Source organism: Centroberyx gerrardi, chromosome 7 (assembly GCF_048128805.1).
Source record: "Centroberyx gerrardi isolate f3 chromosome 7, fCenGer3.hap1.cur.20231027, whole genome shotgun sequence".
NCBI lineage: Eukaryota > Metazoa > Chordata > Actinopteri > Beryciformes > Berycidae > Centroberyx > Centroberyx gerrardi.
In genome coordinates, this window is record NC_136003.1 from 22,401,530 (window position 1) to 22,425,344 (window position 23,815).

The 23,815-nt window shown below is 40.9% G+C and overlaps 1 protein-coding gene across 1 annotated transcript; it reads left to right on the top strand.

The window, feature by feature from the left end:
- The first annotated feature begins 319 nt into the window (after positions 1–319).
- usp31 (ubiquitin specific peptidase 31) lies at positions 320–23,498 on the top strand. The gene is made up of 16 exons (XM_071920682.2): positions 320–844; positions 1,335–1,469; positions 2,947–3,041; positions 3,136–3,228; positions 7,945–8,080; positions 13,057–13,204; positions 13,318–13,498; positions 14,523–14,634; positions 15,155–15,249; positions 15,950–16,027; positions 17,184–17,313; positions 17,826–17,945; positions 18,613–18,838; positions 18,999–19,157; positions 19,517–19,669; positions 22,000–23,498. Exons 1-16 carry the CDS (start codon positions 320–322, stop codon positions 23,496–23,498), a joined length of 3,885 nt encoding a protein of 1,294 aa, XP_071776783.2.
- The last annotated feature ends 317 nt before the right edge of the window (positions 23,499–23,815 follow it).

Genomic DNA, 23,815 nt, shown 5'->3' on the forward strand with positions numbered 1-23,815 from the left:
TTAGACAGTATGATTGGCAAGGTTACAGTCTAAGTTATGCTTGTTGACAAGTTGTGAAAATAAACACTTGCTACATGTTTTGCGAAGAGCCACCTTGATAGGAATGTTGTTAGCTAAGGTTAGCTAACACTAGCTTGCCTGCTGTACACCTGGTTCTGCCAGCAGCAAAAGCTTTAACGTTTACCAGTTGACGTTTTCGCTGTCGTTACATGTTCTGAGATGGACCACCAGATACTAACACTAAGCCATTGAAATGGCTCTCATTACGCACAGAACATCTTTCTGAAATTGAGTGCTTCATACCGTCTGAAGGAAAATAATGTCTAGTAAAGCAGCAACCAAGGACAAGAAGTCGAGCTTCAGCAAGAAGCTCTTCAGGCGGGGCTCTGTGCGCTCTGTGGGCAGTTTTATGAGCAGAGTCTTAAGGACCTTGTCAACGCTGTCCCACTTTGGATCTGAAGTACAAACAGAGGATGACAAAGATGATGGGGGATTTACCACATTTAAGACTGGAAGTAAAGATTTGCCTGTGGATGATGGTGACATTGGGAGCCTCCTATCTGGAGAGAAAATTCCTGGAGTGTCCGGTCTCAAAAACCATGGGAATACCTGCTTCATGAATGCAGTTCTGCAGTGCCTAAGCAACACTGAACTCTTTGCTGAGTATCTTGTTTTGGAACAGTACAAAGACGAGGAACTGGATGAGGACAAACCAAAGACAAATGGTGTACATCTGCAGAAGAAAGGTCCCCCAACCAGAGGAGAAGTGACAGAACAACTATCGGGACTTGTGCGGGCCTTATGGACTTTTGAGTACACTCCTCAGCATAGCAGGGACTTCAAAGTAAGTATGGCAGGAATAATGCAAGTCAAGATCATGTATTAAATGAAAATTAGGGCTTGACTGACACAGAAATGATCTACATCTAATACATCTGTCAATAATGATTTGTTTTCTTGCATTCGTGTTACCTAATATATAACATTATTGTAAACACATTCTCAACCAAATGCTCGACTAGAATTCTGAAACATATGTAGCATATAATCTGGGATGTTGTTTAGGATTGGTCTTTTGAATTATCATGTGAGAAGTCATAAGTGATTGTGCTAAAATCTCATTGTTTGTGTTGATCTTACTGGTAAAAATACCATTGAAAGCTTGGTTAAAAGGCCAGTATTGACTGATAATATTGCCACACCAATAATGGTTATGATTTACTGCAAATTCAACTTCAATGACCTGCAAATTTAGGCTCATTTACGCATAAACAGTACTGACATTTTCACATTGTAAGCAGTATAACCTGATTGGCCCATGCTTTTTGTTACAGAATGCTGTCTCAAAAAGCGCCTTGCAGTACAGAGGGAATGCTCAGCATGATGCCCAAGAGTTTCTGCTGTGGCTGCTGGACAGAGTACATGAGGACCTCAACACAATCAACCCCAACTGCAGGCCCTCCATAAAGGTGAACTCAGAAAAGTTTATGGTTGAGTTAGTGCAGTGTATTTTCCATTGACTGGTTCAGGCCCTAAAAGATTAAAATGGGCTTCCATGTAATTCTAGAGAGATTGCTATTCAAAGGTACTGGCTATATGTTCCCGAAGCATTTTCAAGTCCCTGAAATATAGGGTACACAAAACTGGACTAGTGTATTAGCAGCCTTAAAGGATAATTTTGGTTATTTTCAATATGTGCCTTATTTTCCTAGTTTTTGCCATCATGAATGCTTGGATCCCAGTGATCAACTTCTCATCATCCATTTTTTTTGCTGTGAGGCGGAATGTTTATTTAGGAAATTGTCATTACTTCGGTAGGAAAAAGAGGAAGGTACAGAAATCTGATTGGCTGTTGATGGTCAATGACTGCCAAAAGTTCATTTTAGGTCAACTTTACTTGGCCGACAAGCTAGTTGACGGCTGGAATATCGGCCAAGTTCGTCAGGTTGATTGACTTAATAGAGATAGAATGGTCTTCCGGTGAGTTGTTGATCGAGTTGCACACTGTAAGTATGCATGCTCTCGTTTAGTGATGGAGTTGCAGTATTAGACAGAGGACTTGTCCTGCATAAACTCAGATAATCTATGATCTGCTTATTAAGATATGGTTTGGCGTGTATTGTTATATAGTGTATTGGCATTATTGTATGTTTTGCTGTGGCTACTTGTTGCTTAGTCTAGTATTACCCTTGCACCCTTGCATGTGCACCTTGGTGTGTGAAGACTTGCTGTTTAGACACCTTGTTGTCTTACTAACCACGCTATTGCAGTGACCTACCATGAGTTAGTGTCATTTGGTAAAGTTGTAAGAGAGGTGGAATTTGTTTTTCCATTCATGTCATATAGAGCAGGTCAAGTCTGCTTTGGTTGTCTGGGATTACTTTGGTTAAATACAGAGAAAAAATATTTTAGGATGTGAGATAGTCTTTAAATGTCTTTAGTTTCTTGGCAAAAGCCAATGAGTTAAAGTCAGTCTTGTTTGGGAAGGGACTCCACACTGGTTGGAAAGTTGCCCTGACCAGTCATTCAAAACATAACATTGTGCATAGAAAAAACAAGAGAGTGCTATTGGGACACCTGTAATAAAACATCAACTGACTGGAAGATGCTCTTTCGTTGTACTGCAGACCAAGACACTATAAATATAAATGTCTTCATTCATTTGGCATTGTTTTATTTCACAGTTGTTAGACTCTGACATGTTCTGGCACGTCTTTGCATCACGGGTCAAATGCCAGATTTATAACGTCTTTGTTACAAAGAGAGCTTTGCTTTCTTTTATGGATAAAATTGCATCTTTTTGCAGAAATCTTGTGAGCTAGTCAATAACAGCTGTGTATAAGAAGGCTATATGGCTTTCACAGTAGCTTATGAATCTCTCGTCATCATGATAGGCTCATATCATCTTTGCCTTTATAACCTAATATTTGTTGTTTGTCCTTTCAGCCACCTATTGAAGAAGATGATCAAAGCCTGGAGGGCCCTTCCCCTCCCCTCTCCGCTGGGTCATTTGTACAAGAACTGTTTCAAGCTCAGTACAGGTAGGCATTACGTCCTTGAGAAGTATAATGTTCTGTCACTATGGCCACATTATGTCTCTACCACCAGTGTGAGATTTCATTTTCTCTCCAACAGGTCCTCACTCACCTGTCCACATTGCCAAAAGCAGAGCAATACGTTTGATCCCTTCCTCTGCATCTCCTTACCTATCCCTTTACCACACACACGGTGAGTTCTCACATTAGCTACGCTCCAGCATGGGGCCTGACAAGTGAACCATGCTCACTTGACAGGTTTTTACATGTTCATATTGTGACTGATTGTTACTGGTTTACTTGGTTGATTTAATTATCTGAGAGGCATAAACAAAGTAAATGGTGAAGAATGTTCAGTGGAAACCAAATCCTATCCTTTGGCCTTTTAAAGGGTTTAGCAAGCCTTTAATTTGGGGTTTATCTTCTGACTCAGTGAATATAAATGTGTTTACTCTAAAAATAAAATGGCAAACATGTTTTCACTTTCTTTGCTAGGACATACAGAAAAGGTGAGGTCCAACCACGGCTCCAGCCAGTGCGTTCAGAGATTGTTGATTGAAAACTAGTGTGTAATTCATGTTATGTTTTAGTATATTTATTCATATTCACTGAACTGAAGTATATATTTAACATACTTACTGGGAGGAATGAAGTCATCCTTTGCCTGGGTTGTAGACCTACTACAACCAGCCTTGACACTCGTGGTTTTGACTACAGGGAAGAATGTTGTCTCGGCTAAGTAACAGTGGTAAAGTTTGGAAGATGATTCACAAAAATTCTGGAAATTACATTGCTTGCAGTTTCTGCCAAGCCAAGTTGCCGTTCAACGAGTGCTATGTGAAACCCCGTTAAATTCAAGACACGTTGGTGTGTGTGTGGAGGAAAGTGCATGTTGGGAAGCTACAAGCCAAAGAAAGCAAATGGCTCGATCAAACCAAATAACTGAACATGCTGCAAATCTGACTGATTGACATGCTACCAGTTAGCTTTGTTGAGCATGAGGGACTTAAGCTTTTGTCAACAGGTTATAGCTACAATAGTTTTACTTCCAAATCCAGGGAATAATAACATTATTATCACTATTTGCAAAGTAATCACTGACAGAAGCATAAGAGGATTCCTGAGTATTCCACCGTCTGCTGACAGGCATGTGGGTCTATCATGGAATGGCACAGCGATGCTATTTTAAGGCTATGCTTTACATCAGTAGGGTTGGGAATTTTTAACATTTTATCAATGTCAATTCCTTAACGATTCCTTCTTAATGACCCGATTCAATAATGGCTCCCATATATTACCATTACAGACCTTTATTGCATTGACATTTTGCTACCAAGCCCAAATTAGAATGAATAAAAGATATTATTCACTGTTCATACCATACTGTTTTAGTATGTTACTCACAATACTCTTCACTCCGAAACTGTACACGCATCACACAACTGTACACTTTGTGTGTAAGTGACTGCGAGGTAGTGATGTGATGTGATGAGGCTTGGGGGGCGCAGAGTATGTTCAGTTCTCCGCAGAACAGGAGCACCTGCCTCGTAGCTGAAGCTCATAGCCACACAGCGACAAAGAGAAAAAGAGCTCTAAGGAAATTACTTCCATATTGTGGAGAACTGAACTGAACAGACTCTGCTTCTGTGACAATCACTACACCTTGCTGTCGCTCACACACGCAGACACAGGAAGAATGGAGAGGAAAACAATTTAATAATAGTAATAATAAACTTTATATAGCGTTTTACACAACAAAGTTACAAAGCGTTTCACCGTGGAAAGAAAAAATAAAGCACGAGGTACAGAAAAGTAACATCAATATTACAAGAAAACAGAGACAATAAAAACGAAGGCTACATTTAAAATGAGACACCAAGAAAAAAGAAAACAACAAATTATAACAAGGCCTTTTAAAACAATAATAACTTAAGATGTGATTTAAAACAAGACACTGATTTGGCTAGTCTGATTTCCTCAGGCAGGGCGTTCCAGAGCCTGGGAGCCCTGACAGCAAATGGCCGGTCACCTCTGGTCACCAGCTGGGACCAAGGAACACCCAGAAAGTCCTTGCCTGTAGATCTCAGGCGAAATTGATAGTGAACTAACTGCTGCACATTTTGTGTTCAAAAAAGAGCAGGGGAATAAACTGGGATTCAATAACACAAACGTGTTTCGATCTTGTCAGTTGTGGAAAAATTGGAATCGGTTCCTCAGTGAAATCAGGTCTTGGTTCTCAATTTTAACTGTCATATGAGAGCTCGTTGCTCAGTGCAGATTTTTTTTTTCTTATTCTCCTTCCATAATTAAATATTTAAATGATGAGGGTAAATTAGGAGATGTGCATTTACAGTGTCATTAGTCCTTCAGCAAGCCTGATAAATGACATAATAATAATACTTCTTCCCAGGCTCTAATTCCTCTTCATCTCCAAAAACATAATGCTTTTAATAGGTGCTTGGAAGCACCGCTGTAAGATCCGGGCTTTGTGTGTTCATTGGTTCGTTTGTTAATTCGTTAGTGCATAATGCTTTTTGCAGTGCGTACTACTTAGGGGAATTGCGGTATGCTCTCTTTAGGCCGTGCAGAGCCTTCATAGCCCTATAAGGAAATACAGTGTGCGCTCGCACACCAGGCAGTATGGTAGAAGTCACAAGCATGAGCCAGTTCTGGGTTGGTGCACAAAACATTGACATACCAGGAAGTAGCTTGGTGATTTTCTAACTGCAGAGACATGAATAAAATAATTTGATCAGCAATTCTCTTGGTTACACTCTGCTATCACAGCTCTTTGGTGTTAACAGGTGGTTTTTAAAGTCAACATAGTTTGACGCATCCAAAATATGCATACCCCCTCACCCCACCCGTCCATCTGAGCACCTATAAAGTGCTAGCGTGGTTGTTCAGAACCTTTTAACTAGAGCCAAAAAGAGAGATCCTACATCTCCCATGTCAGACTCTACACACTGGCTTGAGTTAAGTATTGATTGTAATATTGATATCTTTTAAAGGTTTGCCCCCACCAGCTGTATATATTACTCAGCTTTAAATTCCTCATTAACAGAGGTGTAGCCTTAAGTCAATAGGCAAAGCTCTGTTGACTATGACCTTTGTCTAGATAAATGACAAATGGTGATTAGGCCTTTATCATTAGGGGCCCTAGACTCTGGAACAGCTTGCCTGAAGTCATAAAATTGACTAACTCTCTAGTGTCTTTTAGTTCATGTTGGAGACACATTTTTATAAACCCTCATTTAACTCCGATTAAGAGGTTTCTGCATGCCAGGAAAAAAAAATGTCCAACTCTGCAAAAAACTGTAAAAAGGAAGGTAATACCAGTACATCATAGACTTTGCATCATTATGGATAATGGTGTGCAAGTGCTTTACAGCAAATATTCCTCCAGATGTCCTAAAAATTACACTATAATTAAAGTTAAACAAGCACGTAATTTATGATATGCTGGGACTAGTTTGGTGCTTTGGCCAATGTGCACCGGCTCCGGTGTGTGTGCATTCTGGCTACGTGGCAGTAACCTCACGTCGGGGTCGTGGATGTAATGTCCACTAGCTGCGTTTAAAGAGGGATGCAGCAGAGCAGCGACAGCCAGACTTTAGTTTGTTTAAGGTGTTTTTCTTAAGTGTTTTTGTTGTTTACCTCAGTTATGGCTGAGCCATAGGAATGTAGAATGGAATGTAGATTCCAACATTTTTTCATTGTCTATGGCTTCAATCAGGAAACTTCTGGCACAATACACGGGTTACTTTAAGTTACATATTAATTTATAGGCATGGAGCTGACAAAACAAAGTAGGCTATAATAGAGCAATCGAACCAAGACAGCGTGTCTATGGTACTCTATAGTGAGTTCATAGTGACCTTAATGGAATGGCAGAAAATGCTACGCAGCTCCTGTCCGGCTGCTGCACTGCACCCGGTGGACACAGCAACACTGGATAACATGGAATACCCAAAAGTACATGGGTAGCACACACACAGATCTTCAGGACAAAGTTCACTAATCTCAGTTTCATCAGAGCACGCTCTGATGAAGGCCACTAGGCCGAAACGTTAGCATGTTTGTTGACATGGCCAAAATAAATTGGTGAAATTGAGATTAGTGAACTTTGTCCTGAAGATCTGTGTGTGTGCTACCTATTTACCTTTGGGTATTTGAAGTTGGAACTATATGACTTTGGTTAAGCACCGCAAACAAATACTGGGTAGGCGCATCCTTTCATCGATCCAACTGGATAACAAGGCTCACTGTCGGTTCTGACACCAGCATGTCTAAATGCTGGATCAACAACACTTCTGGTGGACATTGGCCTAGAACCTGTGATCTCTGGTGTGGCAGTCCTGTGCGTTACCAACCAAACTAAACTCAAAGTGATGCAGCAACCAGGCTCATAGAGTCTTTGATAGAGTTAGGCTGCTGCCTTTGCTACCACCTTTTCAGGGCCAGGGGAAACCCTGCTAAACCAAATAAATTTGGAACTGTATCAGTGCTATGTTAAAAGATAAGTTTGTCAATTTTGGACCTGTATATAATTTGTCTCTTGCATATCTGTAATACTTGGGCCCGAGACAATACTGGCTCCTGAGTCAGCTGTTGGTTTAAACGGCGAGCTCCTGTTGCTAGCCTCTTGCTGCTAACAAGCAGTCCCAACGGGATATGTCAAAATAACTCAGTTCCTGTTTACTCCCAACTCCTCTGTGGAGCCTGCAAATGACTTATTTTTTTAGATATTTTGACATACCCCACTTGGACTACTTGTTAGCAGCAAGAGGCCTAGCAATGGGAGCTTGGCGTTTCGACTCGGGAGCCAATATTCTCTGTGGGTTCAAGTATTGCATAGGTCCAAAATCAATAAACTTGAATTTTTATTTGTGTCAACTGTTTCTCCCAGGCCCCTGTACGTGACAGTGGTCTACCAGGGGAAGTACTCACACTGTATGAGGATTGGAGTAGCAGTGCCCCTCAACAGCACCGTCTACCGACTCAGAGATGCTGTGTCACGCGAGACCAAGATCCCAATGGACCAGGTGCAGTTTCTGTCCTCTTATTAGCTAAGTAAGATTAGGTTACAGACACACAATGTTAGCTCAGTGTTCCTACAGCCAGGTAGGACCTAAATCTTAGTGCTATCACTTCATTGCATTGCATCTGTGAACAGTAGCACCCTATATCTTTTGCCATAAACTTCTGTTTGTTATGCAGTGAACTCCATAAGTAGCTGGAGAGTAACACATTTTTTTTTTAACACATTTGGCCTTTGGGGTGAAACAACTAAGGGATAAAATGGATAATAAACAACTGTTGGCAACAAATGTTATCATTGATATGTTATGTGGCATGTACCAAATGTTGTCATGCACAACCATTGGCTGTTGCACTGCTTGCAACAAGTTGGCCTGGAACGCGTACAGTAAACACAGTTGAAAGATGGCAGAGGCTGCGGCTACATCGGTGGAAAGCAATGAAAGTCGTGTATCGTGTACGACCTCAGTCTTCAAAAGTATGGGAGCACTTTACATTGAAGTCTTGAGAGAAGAGAGATTGCTTCAAAATGTGCAAAGCTGAATTCGCATGTCACGGGAGCACGACAGTGATGCATGGGCACTTGAAGAAAAAGCATGTTGGAACCATGATGGAGGAGGAAGAGGTCTTAGCACGGTAAGTTAGTACAAAATCGTAGTCAAAAACAAACATGTGGGTCATAGTCTGCTTTTCAGCCAGCTCCAGTTTGGCTTCATGGCATGAGTTGCATTTTGAAGTGAGAAATCATTTGTCTCAGCTGCATGGTTGAATTGCGGAATTCACATCTTCTGGTTACACTCTTCCTTCAAGGACAAATTTCACCGAATTAATGGAGAATAGGTACCAGGAGATAGTCCAGGGGGTGAAGAATGCCATAAAAGCCACCAACAGCAAAATTGCTCTCATCACTGACGTGGACAAATGTAGTTACTGAAACCTACTTTGATGTGGCATGCCAATACATGAAATGACTTACATGAAGTCAGTCCCCCGTACCACCATGCCACTGGAAGACAAACATACAGCATCCAACATTGAAGTGGTTGGAAGAGGTAGCAGCCAGGCTTGAAAATCCTCCCGGCCAGATTATCACCATTGTTCATGAAAACAGTGACAATATTGTGGCAGAAAAAATAGTTGAGAAACATGGGTGATCCTGTGTCTGCTGCACTGGCTACCCTTTGCACCTGGTCATTAAGTCTACACTGAAGAACCCAAGCAGCATAAAAGCCTTAGGAAAGAAAGCTATTGGAAAGGCAAAAAAAAAAAAAGCGAGAAACACAAGAAATGAGCATGCCTGAGTACAAGCTACAAGATCGAAGCACAAGATGAAGAACTCCTCCTGTTTTTTTTACTTGGCTCTGAAAGCGGTAGAAGAGAAAATAATTGAGAGGGGGAAGCAGAGGATCTCCATGGCCTAGTTTTGAGGAAGTCTTCATACTTTGGAAAGAAACCCCTCGCCAAGGAAGAAAATCCCTTACATCCCTAGGTGGAAGGCTAACGAGTGTAGATACTCCACCATGGCCAGGCTAGTGAAGTCCTTCTTCTCTGTCCATTGCACCAACACCATCTGAGCTCCTTTTCTGTTCAACAGGCAACATAGCTTCCAAGACAAGATCCAGCCTAAGCCCCGAGCATGTGGACATGCAAACATTTTTTTTGCCTTGCAATGCAATGTTGCTGTAGAGTCATTTTCCATAGTCCAGTATTGGACTGCTGTTTTTTTTGCCATTTGATGTAGCAAAGTCTGTTAACACTTAGTTTGTGTTTTATGTTTCATGTGTTTTTAACAGTTCAGCTCCTCTCAAACTGAAGACTTATACAGCTTTTTGTTTTTGAGAACAGTGTAAAAAGACCAGATGATATACAGTATGCACTTTATATTTCTGCACATATGATTTAAAGCATTTGTTTGCATTTTTTTTTCATAATTGTTTGAAAGAAAGCATTGTTCAAGATGAGGAATACCACACTGTTGTTTTGTGAATAAAACACTTGCATGTAATGCTGAAAGTGATTGTATGTTTTTTATTCAATTATCCAATCTACAGATTTGTCGATTATCAAAATATTTTATAGTCGCAGCTCTATTTGGCTTCATAATACTGCTATTATTGCCTATGGTTAAAGAACAGTTGCAGTTTTTGAGGATTAGAGATAAAGATTATATTCAGCAAAGTAGTCATTTTTGGTATGTAGCCAGAGATGCTCACTGTGCAATGGTTTCTTGATGTCCTGACAGGGAAATTTGGGATGTCTGACTAATTATTCTGATATTTAGCCATTAGGCTAAATATAGAAATATGCTGAAACAGGCGTAGTTGGAGTTAGCGGCTTTTTCATTATCTGCAAACCCAATTGTAGCCTTCCTGCTTTTCCATTTTCATGCCTGGAGTGCTGTACTCCATAAACTTCACCAACTGCTCAAATCCCTCACCTTTAGAGATGGAGATCGACATGTAGCAGTTGGGTTCTTGCTTTTAGAGAAAATAATAACTGCACTAAATTTACATTATGTAGGCCTGACCAGTCCACAGAAAGAGGTTGCACAGGCTAGTGATAGGTGCTGAAAATATGGACCACCTACTTGAAAGAGAAGTACTTCAGATCATCCATCTTAGCTGATTTACAAGGGTCCAGTTTCAGCAGCTCCTTAAGAACTTCGACATCTGGATATTTTGCAAAGGGAGCAGTCTTAGAACTCGGAAGGCACTGACCTGGTGACATCAGGAGTGGTTGCAGGCAAAGTGTCTTTAAATGCATGCCCAGATGACATATCTTGTTTGAGATGCCAGTGTTGTCAAAGTTAGGTGCAGTAGGAAGCTGAGAGGATGAGTTTTTGTTAGCCATACAGGAGGTGAAATTTCCACTTGCCAGATGAGAATAAAAATTGGCAATGGCTGGTAAGCCTCTTAACTCTACCAGCCACTTTGGATGCCGATCTTTTGATGGTGTCTCCAGTGGAAAAATCTATTTGTACTTTGCCAGTGCTTAAAGCTGAAAAAAGCCCAATTTAACACAACTTCATATTTTTTCCTGACAAATAATAAAGATGACGATTGTTCCTTGCTTCTGAGCCACATTAGTAGTCCATTACTGCTGGCTCTGTCAAGACTGAATCTATTCATCAAATGTTCTTTCAAGTACTTCTAAGATGTACAGTCAACTGCTAAAGAAGCCCCTATCCTGCCTGCAGTTCAAAGGTTTTAACACCTGCTCCAACTGTGCTCACAAATTGAATAATGTAGTGGTTTGTAGTCATTTCTCAATAGTCGTCAGATTAAATATTGCATATTTCTTTTGTAAACTGCTTCCTTGGCCCTAAAAATGTAAATTTGAATGACCAATTTTAGTATCACGATATATGTATTTTTCTACAATTTACCCAAATTTCTCAATATGGCTGGTAATAAAAAATGAGCGGTTGGTAGAACTGTGGTTGGTTGACTAAATACCTTCCCACCCTGTTTTCATGGTTGTAACAGTTTACTAAAACACTTTAGGGCCAGAAAGTTATATAATTGTCCACTTTAGCTTTATAAATGTGTGAGTGTATTTGTTCCTTGTGTCTGTAGAGGGTTGCTAGTCAGATGCACATTGTCCAGCACAGGTAGCAATGTGCTAAACTGGGAACTCTGTTCAGGATAAAGACCAATGTAGTTTTAAAATAGGAGCACATATTCTCAACAGCGGAAATTAGGACATTTCTGTGCCTGTCTACAGAGGCCAGCTCATTAACGAATGCCTGCTCACTGAAGTATTTGAGCAACCTCTCCATAATAATCAAGGGGGGTTGTTTGAAACCGCTATTACTGTGAATACAGGCAATGCAGCCATTGTCACTGAACTGCAATGGGTCACACGCCAGGAGATTTGTGCATTCAAAAACACAGGAGCGGGCCGAGGCTGTGTTTTTGTTGTTGGTACCCTTAATGCCCGCCCTCCCAAAAGATTTGTTTTACACTCACAGTCCTCCGTGAACTATGCAGCGATCGCAGCAAACTGATAATTACTGAAGGTGTTCCAAAATGTCACATGTGAGCAAACGTGCAGCTCTGCAGTCACAAAGTGGAGCCAGTAAGCCAAAAAATCTTCGCTCGGAAGCAACAAACACATGTGATATGGCCTCAGCACTTGCCATCGTTAGCTTGTTTACAGTGCTGCTTGGACTGGGTTTCTGCTACCTTTCTATTTGAATTTGCTTGTCTTGCTTGCTGGGCATGGAAACAGAGGGGAGAGAGAGGGGAGGTGGGACGTTCACAGCGTGAATGTGTTGAGGAGGGGCCAAGCTGTGTCTATTTTGATTTGTTGTTATTCACATCGCTGAATGTTAGAGATCAGCATTGACGCAGAAAATGCTCATGGACCCTTTAATTGAAATGACAGTCCCACAGCTCATAGGCATTAAGTGAGCAGACAAGCAGCTCTTTGGCCTGTTGTTTCTGTAACAAATATTTTTATGCAGGGGGGTTGTTAGGCACATACCCAACCACCAGCATGGAGAACCACTGGTTGTCAGATTTTGTCTGCCCCCTACCTTTTGATCCATCCAGCATGGTTGGACTTGCCAAGTGCATAGCTTTCTAGGTTATGGAGGCTTATAAGCTTCTGTATCACAACTACAACCCATATTAGATGCATGTCATTTTAGCATGTGAATTCCTAGAAATTCCTGTTCTCCAGTATGCTGATTTAATAACGCTTGCTGGAACTACAAAATGATAATGTCAAATGTGTCTCTAATGCTCATCAAGTCATCACTGGATTACATTTAGCAATGTAATGATAAAAAATAAAAATGCAATTGGAGATGTAAATGAAGACTAAGACAGGTTAAGGAATGAAGATGACTGTGTTGCTCTTAGTTAGTAGTAGAATAGTTCTTAGAAAAAAAATATAAATGCTTAAAGTCACTGGAATTACTCCATCTTAGTGATACAAGTTTTTAAATTAACTCTTCACACCTTTGTTTCTTTTTCAGTTTGTTTTGACTGAAATGTACTACGATGGTTTTCATCGTTCCTTTTGTGATGATGATGACGATCTTGACATCATTCAAGAGAGCGATTCCATTTTTGCCTTTGAGACGCCGGAGACTTTTAGATTGGAGAACATACGCACCAAAAGAGGTATCTCATACATCATACTTATACTGTATATTTATGAGAAAAGTGTGCTTCACTGACACTTGCATTAGTACAAGTAGAAGTATCAAGACCTGTCTGTTACTTCTCGCCCTCAGGAAGTCTACTGGCAAACCTGAATCAGAACAACTTGAAGTATGGGACCGAAATCAGCAGGACTCCATCTTTCATGCAGGGGGCCATGACTCCTGTAACTGCGTCTCCCAATAAGAACTTGGGAGCCGACAAGATGATCCTTTTGGTCTGCAATAGAGCCTGTACCGGCCACCAAGGGAGGAGGTACGGCATCTCAGCTTTCTCTGTCCTCTGATGGTCTCCACCTTTTTTCTGGGGGTTATTTTCAAATTTCAGGGATTAATAAAAAGGTGATAGTGTTTTAAGAAGCTGATTTTTGCTTCTTTTATGAATACAATTTCAAATTAATCAACTCTAAATAGTCAAGGCCTGTTGTAAACCTGCCCATGATATTTACTTAATAGCATTTTCTGGTATGCTTTCCCACTGTATTACCCTGTATTAACACTGTAGAAGGCTGTATGTGACAAACTGATTGCATGATTCAATTCTATCATTGACTTGCTCAAGCAATTAGGCTAACTGAAATAATTCCACTTCGGTTTACCCATAGATGTCTCACTCTCAGTTGCTAATGAATCCTGGCTCCAGAAATCCAATTACAATTTCTCTATCTATGCATCACATCTAAGGATGGGTCCCATTACCCACTTCTATTTTAGAACCAGCTCCAAATTGCTCAAATATCCTGGACTGTTATGAAGTAGAATTTTTTATCCTCTTTAACAATGCTGGAGTGTCAGAATGACTAGAAGACTAATTTTATTACAAATTAATCCAAACTGTTGTTTTATCAGGGTTTCTCCTGCTAGTTAAAGGGATTTATGTTTTCACCATTATTGTTGTGAAGACCTGTCACATGGCATCTCCCCCATCTTCCTCCCATCTTCCCGCCATTTTCTATTGTACAATCAAATATATAAATACATATTGTAAAAAATAATCCAAAATATAGTGAGAAACAAGATTGAGAGATGTTCCTGTTGAAACTGAATATACTGAAGCACTGAACTGATGCACTTTTTGCTTCTTGCAAAACTTGTCCGCCTGTTAGCCAGTAAGAACTTGAGTCCAAAATCGACAAACTAACCCCTTAAAATATGGAATTAAGAAACTGGGTATCGTGTCACATTGATGGGAACTTATCCTTTAATGGACTAATGATGCGGCTTAGCTCAAACCCTGCTGCAGAAATTGATATTAGCTAACAGACATTATGTTGTTTTAGGTTTGGCCTGCCATTTGTTCTGTACATGGAGCGCACTGTGACCTGGGATGCTCTACAGAAGGAGATCCTGGAGAAGATGCGTCATCTTTTGAGGCCTGGAGTCTACATTCAAGTAGGAAGAAGCACAATTAGACCTTATCATAGATGGAATGTAGGGTGGAGGAATATTTTTTTATTCATTTTTTTTGTATAGCTGGGGGAAGATTGACAGAAGTCACAAATTGTACACTTCTTGTTATCCACGAAACTTTGTCTCACTCCACCAGCCATCTGTCGCTCCAACCAGCTTCCTCTTCTGTCACCGCTGATAGAATAACATGCGCCCTCCGTCAGTGGAAGACTTAATCGCATCACATTACATTCTTGCGCACACTTTAAGACGATTTTAATTAATTTTCACAATTTTCCTTCCTGAATTATGTTTAGGTGGCCCGCCCAAGATTTTACAATGCAGGAAAAATCTGTCTATACCATGTGATACCATATATAATGTTTTAGATGCAATTGAGCTGTGAATGCATGTCATGTGCTTTGCTGTTGTCGTGTTTTTCATTACACCATCATAGGAAAATGGCTGCTTTCTCATGGAAGCACTGAGTGTTGAGTTAATGTTATGGTGTGTCTGCCTGTAGGTGGGACCTTTCAGTCTCCGGGTGGTTGGCGTTGTTGGCATCACCTACCTCCTTCCTCAAGATGAGCAACCACTGTGTCACCCAACTGTGGAAAGGTCGGTCTTCATCTCTGTTTTCTATGATTTCTACTACTATTGAATGCTATTTTATTTCAGTCCACTAGCACTCTGCTATTCTATGTCATTGATATTTATGTTCATTTGTCAGTACTTGTCCTCCCTTTGCAAACTGGTCACACATGTCCTTAATCCTCTCTCTACACCCGTGCCCTGTTAGGTAGATGCCTCTCTTAGGCCTGGTTAGATGACATGCCTTAACATGATGTTGACTGCTTGTTACCTCAAAATGCCTGTTCAGCAAGTTTGGCTTATAACCTAGTTCTTGATAATAAAACATGTCACAACCCCGCAGCACCATCAAGGCGCATGATTCAAAATGAAATGCAATAGATGTTTTTTTTTATTTGTCATTACTGGCATTGGTCCTGAGGTGGCTGTCACGGCATCTTGGATGTCATGGAATATTTTTATTGTCTGCTATGCATTCTCTAACCCTGATGAAGGCTGTTATAGCCAATACGTCTTTTCACTTTAAAATTAATTTTTAAAAAGAAGGAGCTGTTACACATAAGGATCCTATAACACACAACTTAGTTATTTGCGCAGTATTGTTTGATACCTTGTTTGATAGCTTTTTACAGAAGCCTACAGTGACAACTAAATGGTATATCTCAGTTAAAAATGTATTTGTGTAACTGGCTTAATGTGGTCTCTAAACTTAATCTTTCCACTGCAGAGCATACAAGTCCTGTGGACAAGGGGGACCACCGCATGTCAAGATTGTGGTGGAGTGGGACAAAGAGACCAAGGATTAGTGAGTGCAAAAGAATAACACTTGCTGGAGTTTTGTGCTCTGCTTGTGATGACTTGCATGGCTCTTGTTTATTCTGAGTTTTGTTTATGTTTCATTTTAGCTATGTTTGTCCTGTTCATAATGCAGGGAAGCAAGCTCTTTGATGTTCATTTGCTGTAATCCTTAGTAGGGGTGGAACAGTACTGGTAAAATAGTTTTGAGGATAGTAGGGCGTAGGGTGTATCGAGAACCGGTTCCAATGTAGTCAAGGTTCCAAATTGCCTAATTCAGAATCAGTAAGCCACCGCACTAACGATACCTCTTATCGATCATTAAGATTATCGAACAGTTGGATGCTTCTCGAGTAGCTGCGCAACTTTGATCTTTGGTGCCAGGTGATGTCACCTTCTATAGAGTACAACAAGTGGTGACATCATTCGGCACCAAAGATCAGCCAATAGCAGATGGGAATTTCAGTAGCCATCTGTAAAGCCAATGTCAGGCTTTACACAGATTTGGGTTTGGGGTTAAGTTACTCTTTAATGATTTAATGAAGCACTTAATAGTGCAAATGTTAAATTGAGGCAAGAGAGCTGTACCGTTTGACTTCTTTAAAACCATGTTAAACTGCATTTTACATCGATGCATATGCAAAAATACTGCATAATTGGCACTTTACAGTGTTGTTGACCTGTGTGAAATAATTCCTACTAGTTGATGTAGACAGCCAAGCTTTACTGGGCGAATTCCCTTGTTTAATATCGCCCTTGTGCATTCAGGAGGTGTAACGTCACTTGTTTAGTACAGTTTGGGAATGATGCTTCTATGTAAATTAGTTATTGATATTCAGTTGCATTATCCGAGTTTTCAATTTTGGGTAACTGAGTCCCTGGATAATTTTTTTTACATCCCTTGTGTTTATTTAATAATCAATTGCTCATTATAATCCTCATAAGCCTATTATATTCATACAAGATAATATTTCAAATAGGAGCAAATTGGATTACTTTCTTCACTCATAGTGAAAAAATCCATAATGCTTTTTCTCTCAGCAATATTTTTGACATAGATTACAATATGACCAAAATGTCAAGGTAGACCTGAGGTCACTGATCGTATGATCCTCAGAGAAGTGTGTTGTTGAATGAATGACAGACTATGCTCCACTTTTCCACAGTCTGTTTGGACACACTGAGGAAGAGTACATCCCTGATGCTGAGAGTGTGTATCTGCACAGAGAACAACATCATCAGCCCCAGGCTTGCACCCTCGCTCAGTGCTTTCAGCTCTACACCAAGGAGGAGCAGGTAACATCTTGATTACATATGCACACACACACACACACACATATATATACACATACACACACACACACACACACGGTTACTGCAGTGTCACAAGTTGAACATTAGAATATACATTTTATATTTGCCTTAGCACAATTCAGTGATCAGTTCATTTTGAAGTTCAGAAATGGTATAACTTTTGTCTCCTCCCCGCTGGTTTGTTTATTATTTTTTTGCTGAATATCAAATAGCCTTTCACTCGCTGTGGTTTTACTGCATATTCTACTCCTAATGCTATGTTTGGAATAAAATATAACTTCTGAGCAAAGGCCCACATATACATTGTGGTTAGCTTGTCTGGTTGTGCTCGGTCGAAGAATAGTTTTTTAAAGAGGCTCTGGTCAAAGAAGTGGGGGGCAGTGTAAGATGTCGAGAGGAGAAGCTGGGGCCTCCTCCTGTGTGAGGCCCATTTTATAAGCAATGCGGTGGGAGCTTGTCCTTGATGGCTGCTGCCTGGGCTGTGTGTGTTCCAGCTGGCCCCAGACGATGCCTGGCGCTGTCCCCACTGCAAGCAGCTGCAGCAGGGCCGCATCAAGCTCAGCCTGTGGACGCTGCCGGATGTGCTCATACTGCATCTCAAAAGGTTCAGACAGGTACTGCACCTAAACTCAGCATTGTTCAAACTGAAGTGTGAACCCAAACCTACTTTTTATTGATTCAAAGTTATTATTGCTTGTTTTGCACCAGTTTGTTGTTTTTATTTGTTTTCTTCAGCTTGGTTATTTAAGTATTTCCCCAAATTTTTGATGTGTTTACACTTTGTAATTTGGACCTAATGTTGGCATGGGTTCTGAGTTCAGTAAATGGTATACTGGCAAAATTAGAAAGTATTTGTTATCCCGATCAGGGTTTCCTTGGTCATGGAAAACCTACATGGGTCTGGGAATTATAAAGTTGTGGAGACCTGGAAAATTATATATATTCAGAATATTTTGGAAAAATTCTATAATTTCTTTAAGAATGTGTTAACCACCTGGTTAAGATTTTAATATCATGCCAAGCCAATATCAAGACAAGCGTGCCATATCTAGTTACGTTTGTAAGAATTATAACCTAGTATAAAATTTCTTGGCCTGGAAGTTTCCTTGTGAGTGTGCCTGAGCTGTGGAGGGAAGTAGTGGTGTGGGAACTTCAAGTAGTATTCACATTCTTTCGCAAGTGCATGACATGGAGTAGAATTTTCGGCCTATTTAGCCACACCTCCCAGCCAGCCGCAGGATCCCTTGACCGCCTCCTCACATCTGTGTCCTGCCCATTTAGGAGGGAGACCGGAGGGTGAAGATGCAGAACATGGTGAAGTTCCCGCTGATGGGCATGGACATGGCACCACACGTGGTCAAGAGAAGCCAGAGCAGCTGGAGTTTACCTTCCCATTGGTCACCATGGAGACGACCCTACGGCTTGGGACGCAACCCTGATGACTACCTGTATGACCTGTATGCTGTGTGCAACCACCATGGGAACATGCATGGAGGCCACTACACAGGTAATGCTACTCACAACAATGATTGGGGCAGCATGAATGTTGTATTTGAAAATTATCAGGATATAAAGATATTAGAAAAAAGATTTTATAGTGTAAATGTTCATTATCGAATTCCAATCTTTTCCCCCCATCCTTTCTCCCCTTTGCTTTGCACCCATAGCTTACTGTAAGAACTCCATTGATGGACAGTGGTACTGCTTCGATGACAGCGAGGTTCAGCCAATGGCTGATGAAGATGTGTGTCAACAGACGGCCTATATTCTGTTCTACCAGCGGAGGACCACTATTCCCTCCTGGTCAGCCAACAGCTCTGTCGCTGGTCAGTATTGTTTTCCTAGAGTATGATTTGGAGTCAACCTAACACCTGTTGTATTTTGCATAGAGGACCTACCACACTCAAGTAGTAAAAGTAGGTAAAAGAGACCCTTAGGAAATTGTTTGCTGATCATTGGAAAGAATTCAAAGGAAGTTGGTCTTAGACATGTGGTGGGCCATCTGTGTATCTTCTGGTACATTTCCTGCTATTGCCCAGCACTTAGGAGCGTATGCATAGTGCACCCAGAACCTTCTGGGGATCTATCTGTGTTGTGTTTGAGGAACAGAATCAGCTAATATACATAATATTAACCTGAAAAGTTTCAAGGAGACTTTAAGATCTATTGTCTCTGATTGACACAGGTTCCACCAGTTCATCTCTGTGTGACCACTGGATCAACAGGTTGCCTGGTAGTAGGCCTGCTAGCTTGGCCTCTGGAGCCTCTTCAAGACGCACCTCTCTGGCTTCACTGGCTGAGTCAGTGGAGTTCACACCAGAACGTAGCGAAGACGATGGTGAGAGACATTTTCATATCTGCTGTCTTCTACCTTGTAAGCTTTATTTAGCCTCTTTCCTCTTCTCTTGAAACTGCTCTACAGTGGACAAATTCCAGCAATGCTCTACTTTTTTTACAGGTGTCAAATTGCAGTTTTTGTAGTGCAGCCACATGTACATATATTCAATACACACACAGCAAGCTACTGCAATACTAAAGCAATGTTACTGACTCATGTATTTTGTATTTCAAGTCAAAGGTCAGTGCTAGGAAAAGCACAGATTTCAGAGTCAGCTTTTGATTCTGGACATTTTTTCTGACATCTAAACCATGCTGAAACAATTCTTGTTCATACTGTCCGTCCCCCCAGTTACAGTGGAGCACTGACTTTTTCATTTCAAGTTATAATAATTGTTTGGGAGCAAAACCAATGTAATAAGTTATACGCATGGCAAATCATCACATACAGACTGAAAAAGCTTTTGTGGTACATTTTGCACTAAATAGCGAAAAGAAACTGCTTCCTAGAGACGTATTTTGCGTTTCACTTTGGTTCAGCAGCTTAAAATGTGCAACATGAAACCTTGTACGGAGAGCTTAATACGCCTTCCAGTGAAAATATTTCTGTTGGAATGGAAAGGTATCCATGCCATGTAATTCCAAATTGAAAAAAAGAGGCTGGCTTGGGCTACTGTTTGAGGTTTATGTAAATGTAGGCTCTGCGTATCCCTCCAGAATGCATGGTCATAGTAACGCCAAGGAATGTAGGCTAGGCAAGGCAGTATTTAACTCTAGTTGCCACATATTTGAATGTGGATACTACCTCAAAATGATGGAATGACAGTCCGGTTTATAACAGATATGTTTGTTTAGTCTGACCATCTAATTTATACCCTGTTTTTCAATGCTCTATTGTTTACCTGAGTGCCAAAACAAAGGCGGCCTAAGCACTTCATTGTGTCATCATTAGACTAATTCAAATAAACCTCTAGAGCTGCATCAAGACGTATTACTTTGTCCTCAAGGTATTAAGTAAAATGAAATGGCTTCTGGAATTGCCCATTTACCCTCAGCTTTAAAAGATAATAAGATAAAGATAATAGTACAAGTTGAACTTGCTAGATGTACATTTCAACTATTTTTCTGTCAATGGGAGCCATAAAGTTAGCACTACTCAATAATATAACACTGACAAATAAAACAGCCAAAATGATGAGCAGCAGGCTTTTATGTAAGCTAAAAGTTTAGATGGTTTGTTACACCTACTGAATTTCTGTGCTGGCCACACATTTGAACAGCAGAAACTCTTGAGAAAGCTGTATACCATTGATAGTGCTACACTGATGTAGTCAAAGCTGCAACTAATTCATTTAATGCAACTATATGTTTATAATAATAATCCCTAATCTAAAGCATGTTTAGTACGCAGACGCAGACCGTGTTGTTGTGCCAGTGGTCTCCAAGTCCATTTTTCTCTGGCGGCAATGAACTTTGTAAATTATTCATAAGACACTTTTTCTGTCACTTGACATTTATGTTTGAGTAAAAGTAGATCCCAAAGTGATAATTCGTGGATAATTGCATGATTGGAATATTTATGACTGAGCCATCATGCAGTCTCTATGGTAACTTTATTTTTTTATTTTATTTTATTTTATTTTATTTTTTAACTAGGTGCACATGCTTCGTTAATTTAAGATAACAGGAAAGAAATTCAGAAGCATAAATTGGAAAGGCATATCCCTGTTTGAATGACTTGGTTGCCCTTTGTAATTGTTTGAGTAGCATGTTTATTTTTAGGAACATATTAAAATAGTAGTCTCCCTATAGGCTTGGGCAATATCCAAAATTTGGTAATATCAAATATTGGCCCAAGCCTACTCCCTAGAGTTAGGATTAGTTTATTGTTAGTTTTGTCTTCAAGATTTATTTTCTGATGAAAAAAGGAACAACCTTGGACTCCCAAAATATGATTTTTAGGCTGGAGCCAAATGACCATGCCCAAATAACCTAAAATTAACATGCCTAGCTTTACTGTTTTGCTTTTTTCCCCCCATGTTTGTGACCTAACAATTTTTTATATTTTCCTTTGACAAAGTTTAGTTGCGTTTTGTAGATGTCACAGAAATGGCTAGCTTTCATGTCACAATATGCTGGGCTCTATATTGCTTTGCAATTTTAGTCCTCAAAGGTTTACTCATACTAGCGAAGTTGACAGCCAAACAGTCTGGCCTTGTTTGAGTCTTCTCACTTGTGTGCTAGAGATCTAATCCAGAGACATGATTTGGGCTTAGCCTATCTTCAGTGCTTTCATTTAAAACTTTTCCAAAAATCTTTTCTTGTTCCAAGGAGGATTCTCTGCCCGGCCTTTTGTGAGGAGCATTCAGCGTCAGAGCTTGTCCTCCAGGTCATCCATTGCTAGCCCTTTGGCCTTGAGCGACACTGGGATAAAGCCTTCTTGGTCTCTCTCTGCCAAGCTTCACATGAGATCCAACTCCCCCTCGCGTTTCTCCCTTGACTCCCGATGCTCACCTCCCCTAGAGAGGATAGGAGAGGCCTGTGATGACAAAGTTTCCACATCCTGTTTTGGCAGCTACAGTAGACATGAACGCTACTTTGGCAGCAGGACTCCCCTGGCCATGATGGAGAGCAACTTCAGTGACCAGGACAACAATAAAAGGTTCCTGGACATGGTCTACTGCAAGGCTCCCACTCCAGTGGACAAGAAGAGCGCCAAAAATGACCCAACTGAAAACAACAACCAGATAACGGCTCTAGACCAAAACATACTACCCTCCCAAGCTACTCCCTCCAAAGAACAGAAACGCAAGAGCAGTATTGGAGGATTTGCCTCAAAGGCAGAAAGCACAGGCTCCACAAAGACCTCCAGCAAACCAGAACAAGAGAGAACCTCCAAAAAACGTCTGTGCTCATCCTCAACCCTCAAGACCTCCATTTCTCAAATGTCTTCCAGTACACCAGTGAAAGGCTCAAAGGTAAGCAATACTAAGGAAAAGAGTGCTAATGCCAAGAAAAGCAGCTCTACACCCAGTGGGACTCCCTCTAAAAAGAAGGAGCCATCTCAGGCTCTAGAAGCAACTCCACAGCATAAGCAATGCATTCACTCCACACCTCAGTCCTCAGCTTCTCCCTCCCCCACTGCAAAGAAGAATTCCACTGTCACTGAGAAAAACTGCACAAGCAGCCGAAAGAGACTGGTAGAGAGGAGCTACAGTAGGGATTCTATGCACACGAGCCCCCTGGGTGACAATCCCCGTGGCAGCTTGGTAGCCCGCTCTTCCCTGTCTAAGAGTGGAGAAAGCAGCCGGCCTGAAAGGAGATCTGTGAAGAGCTCCAGCAGCAGTTCTTCTGTCACTAGCCTGCGCTCACCGAGCGTGTCCTCTAAAGACCTGCGGCGTAGCAGCAAATCTGAGGACAAGGGATTGTCCTTCTTCAAGAGTGCCCTGCGACAAAGGGAAAGCCGCCGGTCGGCTGATTTGGGAAAGAGCACCATGCTGGCTAAGAAGGCCTCAGAGAGGACAGGCAAGCAATACGGACAAGCAAAGGACAATGCTGGTGATAATGGAGAGACTCGAAACATTATCTCTTCGCCAGCATCCATAGAGGCTCTTGGAGGTGAGACAAACTCTGAGACAAAGGTGTCTTCCAAGCCCCCCAGCTCTCTTAGTCGCACTCTGCTAAATGTAGGCAAGTCCAAGTCTTCCACTTCTGAAGTAAGTCTTAAGTCTCCCACAAATGGGAAAAAGCCTCTTGAAAGGGTGGCATCTTCCAGAAAGCTGTCATCCAGCATGCAATCTCCTGCACGTACAACACAGAGGCCTCAATGATATATCCATAGTAGTTCCATTATTTTAGGTAATGCAGCTATTTTCTTTGTGCCTAAGTTGCGGTGAGCACCAAACGTATTTGAAAAGGGACATATTTTTTGATGAGGTGGCCTTGTACACTGGCATTAGATTCATATAATGGCTTTGAGGTTTGAATATAGGCGGTCAACTTAATTTGAGTATTTTCACCCACATTGGATGAAAGGTAAAAAGAAAATGGTTCTCTATTTTCATACATCATCCCCATACTTTAGGGTGCGTAACATTTTGGCTGGTATACACTCAAATACTCATTTTTAGTGTCTTGTCAAAATTTT